The sequence below is a fragment of the Ovis canadensis genome, chromosome 17 (genome assembly GCF_042477335.2).
Source record: "Ovis canadensis isolate MfBH-ARS-UI-01 breed Bighorn chromosome 17, ARS-UI_OviCan_v2, whole genome shotgun sequence".
NCBI classification, from domain to species: Eukaryota; Metazoa; Chordata; class Mammalia; order Artiodactyla; family Bovidae; genus Ovis; species Ovis canadensis.
In genome coordinates, this window is record NC_091261.1 from 62,406,106 (window position 1) to 62,415,280 (window position 9,175).

Sequence of the window (9,175 nt, forward strand, 5' to 3'; positions counted from 1 at the left end):
TTATAAGTACACACTAAGGATGTAATCTACAAGGACAATATAATTAACACTGCTGTAGACTATATGCAAGCTGCTAAGAGAGCAAATTCTAAGAGTTCTCATCACAAATAAAATTTTCTATTTCTTTTTGTCCTTTTTTTAAAAAAACTTTTTATTTTATATTGGAGTATAGCTGATTAACAACACTGTGATAGTTTTAGGTGGACAGCAAAGGGACTCAGCCATACATAAATATGTATCTATTCTCCTCCAGACTCCCCTCCCATCCAGGATGTCAGATAACACTGAGCAAAGTTCCCTGTGCTACACAGTAGGTCCTTGTTGGTTATCCTTTTCAAATGTAGCAGTGTGTATAGGCCACATTCCTCAAAATGGTAAGTGAACTGGAAAACCATAGAGTTCAAGTAGTTCAAGGTCAAGAGAGAAAAAAATACATTTAGTTTTCAGAAAACTAAATCCTCTCCAAATTGATTTTAAAATATTTTTAAATTCTAGAAATCTATTGTAAACCATGCGCTCTGTAAACTATAACAGGAATGAAAGTTCCTCACCTACAACATAGGCACATATACACAGCTCTAAATGGGTCTGTATTGGATTCCAGAACGCACGTGCGTGTGTACAGACGCTCAGCCATGCCTGACTCTTTGCGAGGCCATGGACTGCAGCCCCCCAGGCTCCTCCGCCCATGGGATTTTCCAGGCAAGAGTACTGGAGTGGGGTGCCATTTCCTTCTCCAATGCATGAAAGTGAAAAGTGAAAGTGAAGTCGCTCAGTCATGTCCGACTTCGAGACCTCATGGACTGCAGCCCCCCAGGCTCCTCCGCCCGTGGGATTTTCCAGGCAAGAGTACTGGAGTGGGGTGCCATTGCCTTCTCCGACAGGCATATATACACAGCTCTAAATGGGTCTGTATTGGATTCCAGAATGCATGTGCGTGTGTACAGACACTCAGTCATGCCTGACTCTTTGCGACCCCATGGACTGCCAGTAGCCTGCCAGGGTCCTCTGTCTATGGGATTTTCCCGGCGAGAATACTGGAGTTGGTTGCCATTCCTCCTCCATCTATTTCTTTAATTTTGTGTCTATATGAGATGATAGATGTTCACCAAACTTATTGTGATACCACTTCATGATGTATGTAAGTCAAATAACCATACTTTAAACCTTAAACTTGTACAGTGACTGTGTCAATTATATCACAATAAAACTGCCAACAAAGGTCCATCTAGTCAAAGCTGTGGTTTTTCCAATAGTCATGTATGGATGTGAGAGTTGGATTATAAAGAAAGCTGAGCGCCAAAGAATTGATGCTTTTGAACTGTGGTATTGGAGAACATTTGAGAGTCCCTTGGACTGCAAGGAGATCCAACCAGTCCATCCTAAAGGAAATCAGTCCTGAACAGTCAATGGAAGGACTGATGATGAAGCTGAAACTCTAATACTTTGGCCACCTGATGTGAAGAACTGACTCATTGAAAAAACCCTGATGCTGGGAAAGACTGAAGGCAGGAGAAGGGAACAACAGAGGATGAGATGGTTGGGTGGCATCACCGACTCAATGGACACGAGTTTGAATAAACTCCAGAAGTTGGTGATGGACAGGGAGGCCTGGTGTGCTGCAGTCCATGGGGTCGCAAAGAGTCAGACACAACTGAGCAACTGAACTGAATTGAAAACTGGAAGAAAAAAATTGATAAAGTAGACTTTACCAAATTAAAACTTTTGGGCTTCAAAGAACACCAACAGGAAAATGGACTTCCTAGACAAGTAGGAGAAATCTTTGGCATATCATATATCTGATAAGGGACTAGAATCCAGAGTGCATAGTGAACTTTAAAAACAAAAAGACAATTTAATTTAACAACAAAATTAAAACAACAAAAAGACAACCTAATTAAAAACTGGCCAAAGGGTCTCAACAGACATTTCTTCAAAGAAGACATATAAACATTCAATAAGCCTTTAAAAAGATGTTCAACATCATTTGCCACTAAAGAAATATGGATCAAAATAATAATGAAATGCCACTTCACACCCTCAAGGAAGGCTGTAATCAAGATTATTACAGCCATTGTTGGTGACATCATAGAAAATTACAACCCTTATACACTGCTGATGGGAATGTGAAATGATGTAGCTACTTTGAGAAAACAGTTCCTCAAGGGAATTCCCTGGCAGTCCAGGGGTTAGGACTCATTTTCATTGCCTAGGACACAGGTTCAATCCCCAATCAGGGAATTAAGATCCCACAAGCTATGTGGCTCACCCAAAAAGAAGAAAAACAGTTCCCTAAAAGGTTAAACATGCAGTTACCATGTGACAAAGCAATTCCACGCCTAGGTAACATAACCAAGAGAAATGGAAACACACGTCCAAACAGAAACTTGTATACAGGTTTATATTCTTGTATCACAGAAGCATTCTTCATAGTAGCCAAAAAGTGAAAACAATCTAAACGTCCTCACTTGATAAATGGTTAAGCGCTCTGTGATATATCTACACAACAGAAGATGATTCGGCCATAAAAAGGAATGGAACACTAACACACGCCACAACGCAGGTGACCCTTGAAAGCATGATGCTGGGCAAAAGACGCCAGACACAGGGACTTCCTTGCTGGTCCAGTGGCCAAGACTCCAGGCTCCCAGTGCAGAGGGCCAATCCCTGGTCAGGGAACTAGACCCCACATGAGGCAACCAAGACCTGGCACAGAGGAATAAATATTAAAAAAAAGAAGAAGCCAGACACAAATCCTACAGACTGAAGGATTCCATTTACATGCAATGTCCAAAAGAGGCAAATCCACAGACACAGAAAGTAGATTAATAGTGACCTGGGAAAACAAACTAGTGAAAATAACAGAAAAGCAGCAGACTCACAGATACAGAGAACAAACCAGTGGTCACCAGTGGCGAGAGGGGTGGGGCAGGGGGCAACACAGGAGTAGGGGATGAAGAGGTACAAACGACTACATATAAAATAAATAAGCTACAAGCATATACTATTGTACAGCCCAAGGAATACAGCCAATGTTTTATAATAATAACTATAAATGGAGTATAACGTTTAAAAATTGTAACTATGTTATACACCTGAAATTTACATAATTTGCAAATCAACTATACCCAGATAAATAAATATACTTAATTTCTAGTGAAAACAAACAAACAAAACAGTCTGGGGATGATGGGCGTGAGTGAGAGTGACTGCAAATGGACACATGGCTTCTTTTCGGGGGTGCTGGAAACATCCTCAGATTAGATTATTGCAATGGTTAAATTTACTAAAAAAAAATCACTTAAAACATCTATTTTTCTCTCCTTTTTATATTTTCTTAAAGGCTTCCAAGTAAGACATTAAAATCATCCTCTCAGTATCATCACAATCAGGACTTTATTCAAACAGACACATTTTTTTTGTCCATAATTGCTGCTTAGTCACTCAGTCATGTCCAACTCTCTGCAGCTCCATGGACTGTAGCCCACCAGGCTCCTCTGTCCATGGAATTTTCCAGGCAAGAATACTGGAGTGGGTTGCCACTTCCTATGCCAGGGGATCTTCCTGATCCAGGGATTGAACCAGTGTCCCTTGTATCTCCTGCCCCGGCAGGTGGATTCTTTACCACTACCGTCACCTGGAAAGTCCTTTGTCCACAAACTAGGTTGAAAAGGCTAGATAAGAAAACACTCAATTGGAAAACATGACATACAATCTCAGCTTTTGAAAGACCACGCACTAAAATGCTCTTGATGGGGACCTGCTGGTGCCCTCCACATGCTATCAGGTACCACAGTTTTGCACCCAATAACCAGAAAGACCATACCTGGTCACAGCAGCAGCGAATGTCACAGGCCTCCGCTGTCAAATTGCAAGGGCAAGGACCAAGGGGCTGATACACCTGGTTAGGAATGACAGTCACATTTTCTGAAAAGTACAAACAACAGAGAAGTTCAGCTGTGAAACACTGATGAGACATGGCCACATTTTAGACACTCAAAGAAAGCTGAGTTGTATTACAAATCACCATTACCAGTATTCCATATCAAGGTGTCCCTGAGATGGGCTATATCTACTGAGGCCTGTATCTACTCCTCCAACAAAAACCCAAATAGAAGAGAAGGTCCTAGTTATACAAACTGAAGGAGTCACAGTTGATCTTGAAGATGATCAAGTCACTAGGATTTGCAAGTTAAGACAAATGCAATGCACTGATTTTTCAATACACTGCCCAACTCCTTTCATAACACAGACTGATTTTTAGCATTTACTCCTCCAAATCCATTACCTCTTTCAACAGATAAACCTGAAGCCATGACCTAAATGTCCATTGACAGATGAATAAAGAAGACGTGGTACATACAGACAATGAAATATTACTCAGACATGAAAAGAACAAAATGGGGTCATTTGCAGTAATGCAGATGGACAGAGTCTGTCATACAGAGTCAACTAAGTCATAAAGAGAAAAACAAATATTGTATATGAACGCATGTATGTAGAATCTAGAAAAATGATACAGATGAACCTATTTTCAGGGCAGAAATAGAGATGAAGACGAAGGGAACAAATGTGTGGACATGGAGGGTGGGGGAATTGGGAGTGTAAAACTGCCACGTGTAAAACTGATAGCTAGTGGGAACCTGCTACAAAGCACAGAGAGCTCAGCTCGGCGCTCTGTGGCGACTAGATGAGTGGGAAGGGAGACCCAAGAGCAGGGGGTTGTATCTATACACATAGCTAATTCACTCTGTTGTACAACCTTGTAAAGGAACTATACCACAATTAAAAAAAAAAAAAATCTGAAGCCATGGTGACATTTCAGTTTATCTAGAAGCCATCTGACCACAAAATCTCATTTAACTGAGCTACACACTCAATCTCAAGTCCCATCACACTGTGAATGCAAATTTTCACATCCTGATTCTGGTTCAAGTGTGGGGGAAATTAGTAATTTTCACACTGGCTGGAAAAGGAATATGTTATATTACATTTTAGCCTCCTAATTCGGAATCCAGAGACTAACAGTTGGAAAGCTATGTACGTGACTATTTGTGTAAACTCTATGTATCAGTCAACTTCAATAACAGGATAACTGAAGCTTCTAAAGAACAACTATTATATATTCTATGCTATAATATAGTAGAACCCTAGTATGTCGGTGGTATCAAGAACAAGAAAGTCCGAATAAGAGACCATGTCACAAGGGTAAGGGTTTGACCCTCAGTATAATCAAATCCATGAGACGTAAGCAAGGCACTTTAGAATAGGGTTTTACTATGTGATATATAGATAGATATTTGTGAATCTATCTATATGCCTCCCACACTGTTGGCTAGCTTCCTTGTTACCAAGCATACCACTTACCTCCTGGCTGTCCTTCCATCTTTTTTCTTGTTCTGATCTCTGTCTGACTGGGTGCAAAATTTTTCATACCTTCATGGGGTCAGAGTGGACATCTCATAATTACCAATATATACAGACTCTAATTTTCCTAAGTTTGGCTATTTGTACAAGGACATTCCGAAATATTACCTAACTATATTTAAGCATATTTTTTAAAAGAAAAAAAAGTTGCTTCTCTGAGTGGTACAGTTACTATTAAGCCCTCCTGGGCTTAATAATTTTCTTTTTTGGCCATGCTGTGTGGCTTATGGGATCTTAATTCTCCAGCCAGGGATCGAACCCATGCCCCTTGAATTCAAAGTGAGGAGCCCTAAATCACTGGACCACCAGGGAATTCCCTGGAAACTGTTAAAATAAGAAAATTAAACAAAAGAAAAATAAGTTTAGGAAAGCAAGACAGACTCACGAGCGAAGCACACAAACTGCATGGCACACACGTATTCAAACATCTGCAGTGAACATTTTGATAGTCGGAGACTTTACTTGCCTGATGCATTTTGGCCCAGAGAGGAGTTGGCATAAATTTCCACATGAATGAGCAGATGTGCTAAACAGGATGTATTACGAAAGGCTGAAACAAGAAGAGTTTGGACAATACACGGGGCCTCCAGGAAGGGATCTGTCTCATTAGAGGAACATGACTGCAGATCCCTCTTCAACCTCACGGTCACTTCCAAAGAATTCTGAAAGGAAAATATCACTGTACTTTATATGGTGACTCAAATGGCATCTATAAGAACACATAAGGTTAAGTAAGCTCAATCTGCCTCCATTCATTTTACAAAAGGCAAACTGGACCAATGACATCATTCTGCTCAATTTTACCCTGTAAACCTACAGCAGTACACAGGCCCTGATTCCTAATCCTCAGCTGAATATACAAGCAAACAAGTTGTGTCTGCTTGTTGTTTGGTCACCAAGTCGTGTCCAACTTTTGTGACTCCATGGACTGTAGCCCGGCAGGAGTCTCTGTCCATGGGATTCTCCAGGCAAGAATACTAGAGTGGGTTGCCATTTCCTTCTCTAGGGGATCTTCCCGACCCAGGGACTGAGCCCAGGTCTCCTGCGTTGGCAGGTGGATTCTTTACCACTGAGCCACCTGGAAAGCCCTTTGGCTGTTTAGAGAAAGCTGAACACAGGTCTGATAAAGATATTTGTCTGGCACCTTTATTATCCTACTGGCAAAAGATTAAATACACACAACTAAAAGTCCATGGAACAGGCCCTGGTTCCTAGGGTGCAAGCAAAGTCTGTCTGTCTCTTTTATGTTCGGAGTTGATGTTTTACAGATACTAGGCACTCTATGAAGTATCTATTAAGTGGAAAATATTTCATTTCTCCAGGCTTGAGTGTCCTTACACATAAGCCCAGAGTTGGGTGAGACCAGCAATTCATGAAGCTCTTCTGAGTCACAGGTTCATTTGATAATCTGACAGAAGCTGGAAAGCCTCTCATCAGAAAAAAAATACACACACACATAACTTTATACACAATTTTAGAGAGTTCACAGCTTTTTTTTTTTTTTTTTGCCTGTGCCATGCAGTTTGTGAGATCTTAGTTTCCCAACCTGGGAATGAACCTGGGCCCTTGGCAGCGACAGCATGTTTTTCTAACCATGGGACCACCAGGGAATTCCCTCACAAGCTTCTTGAAACTCGTCCAAGAACCTCTGGGCTGAATGAGTGCCTACAGGATCAGATAGCCCACAGTTTCATGGTGGTTCCAAGCACTAAGTTCTATCTTGTCTGATTAAAAGAACACTGCAGGGGAAGTTCCCTGGAGGTTCAGTGGTTAGGACTCGGCGCTTTCACCGCCTTGGTCCAAGTTCAATCAATCCCTGCTCAGGGAACTAAGACCCTATAAGCTGCTGGGCGCAGTCAAAAAGAGAGAGAGAAAAAAGCAACACTGCAGGAGCACCAGATGCAGGACTCCATAAATGCTACTGAGAAGGTTTCCACCTCTGGCCTTACCACAGTCGGGGTGACAGTCAAACTCCAGTCTCCTGTCTCATTGTTCAGCTCGCCACAGGTGGGGACTGGCAATAAACCTACAGGAGAGATTAGAATGCAACAGAGCATTGCCCAGCCACCAAGGTATGCACTCTGGAGTCAGATTTCCTAGGATGGAACACCTTTCCAAGCCTAGGACTGGACTCTTTGCAAGCTGTGTGACTTTCGACCTGTGACAACCTCTCTGAACTTCAGTGTCTTCATTTGTTAAAAGGAACTAAAAGACATTACTGTTCTTATTAGGAAAATGAGGTGATGTATTTAAGTACATGGGATAGCTCAGTGAATGTTAACTTGTAATTTCAAGCTTTCTTTTACTCATCCTGTCTGTTGGTCCTCTGGTCCACAGCAGCCCCCATCCCGACTTTGCAGGGGACAGCTCCAAGGGACTCAGAGGATGCCACCTGGCCAGGCTTCTTGGGCGGCCTGAAGCTGGCCCAACCTCCTCCCTCCCCACAGACTCTTTACCCATCTCGTCCCGCAGCTGGGTCAGGGACACAGTCACATCCTCGGTGCCTCCGACCAGAGACGCGCTGACCACAGGGCCTGACATGCGGATGACAGAAGGAATGAAAACTAGGCGGGAAGAAAGGGACAAGGAGGAGTTAATAGTTGCAGAACCGCTGGGTGATGGCTTTCTTCGCGGTGTCTTCCGCAGCTCTGGCGGCAGTCCCAGATTTGGCCTCAAGAATCGTCCTCTCCCTCATCCCCGTCTTGCAGGCCCCTGCCCCGCCTTACACACCCAGATCTCCCCTTAGCGGCCTCAAGACGCCTTGCAGAAGGAGGAGTCCCAAAAGCAAAGGGACCGGCGGCGACAAACGCATGCCTGGGCCTGCACAACAGGGCTGCGCCCGTCTTAGAAGACTGGAAGCGCGGGGACTCGGAAGCACTGCCCGGGAGGCCTGGCCGCCACCATCTTGTCAAGCGAACGCCTGGAGCTATGGCAACCACCAATCGGCCGCCGGTCTGACGAAAGGCGAGCCGTGATTGGACCAATCACGAGCAGAGAGAGCCCGCCCTCAAACCCATCCGCAGCAGCCTAGCCCTGCCGCAGGCCTTAGGTCCTTCTAGCGGCATCACTCCATGTAAAGTATCACGAAAAAGTAGGAGTCCGCGTCTAGTTTAAAACCCCGAGTTTCTCCAACATGGAGTTAATTCAGTCATTCTGGAGTTAATGCATATGCGAGGCCGCAGGCACTGGGTTCTAAACAAGCAACTTTTAAACTTGATTTTTTATGAGAATTTGGGGGGAGGGACAAAAAGGGGGTGAAGTTGCAGCGCTGTAATTGTTCTGTTGTATTGTTTTTATTATTCTCCGTTTTTCAGAGGTTTTGTCTGTTTCTACCACACAGAGTGAGACAGTGAAGGATAGGGAAGCCTGGCGTGCTGCAGTCCGCGGGGTTGCAGAGTGGGACAGGAGTTAGCGACTGAACAACCACCACATAGAGCTCTCAGATCTCTGAAAGTAGGTCTTCTCAAAACTACACACACGAAGTTTTAGCACCATTAGAACAGATGCAAAATTACCAAAATTCTGCCTGGGGAAAAAAAAAATTCATTTTTCTTATGTCAGCAGCCTCAAAGGATCACAAGCGTTATCATAGCTCAGTGACTTAAAGGTGCAGGGTCTGAGGTTGGACTGCATGGTCTGAATTTCACCTTCATGTTAAGTGATCTTAGGAAAGTCACTTAACCTCTCTAAACTTAGGTTTCCTCAGCTTTATTTCCGCCCCCTCATCTTTAAAGGAGGTAATAGTCTC

At 43.2% G+C, this 9,175-nt stretch overlaps 1 protein-coding gene across 1 annotated transcript in view; it reads right to left on the minus strand.

Moving 5' to 3' along the window:
- The window catches only part of TCTN2 (tectonic family member 2), a 28,347-nt gene extending 19,983 nt beyond the window's left edge, over positions 1–8,364 (minus strand). The window contains exons 1-5 of the mRNA XM_069557672.1: positions 8,158–8,364; positions 7,884–7,991; positions 7,377–7,453; positions 5,894–6,089; positions 3,827–3,927 (exon numbers count right to left, since the gene is read on the minus strand). Coding sequence (XP_069413773.1) covers positions 3,827–3,927; positions 5,894–6,089; positions 7,377–7,453; positions 7,884–7,991; positions 8,158–8,239 — 564 coding nt within the window. The 5' untranslated portion in view covers positions 8,240–8,364. The remainder of the gene's footprint in view (positions 1–3,826; positions 3,928–5,893; positions 6,090–7,376; positions 7,454–7,883; positions 7,992–8,157) is intronic.
- Between the last annotated feature and the right edge of the window lie 811 nt (positions 8,365–9,175).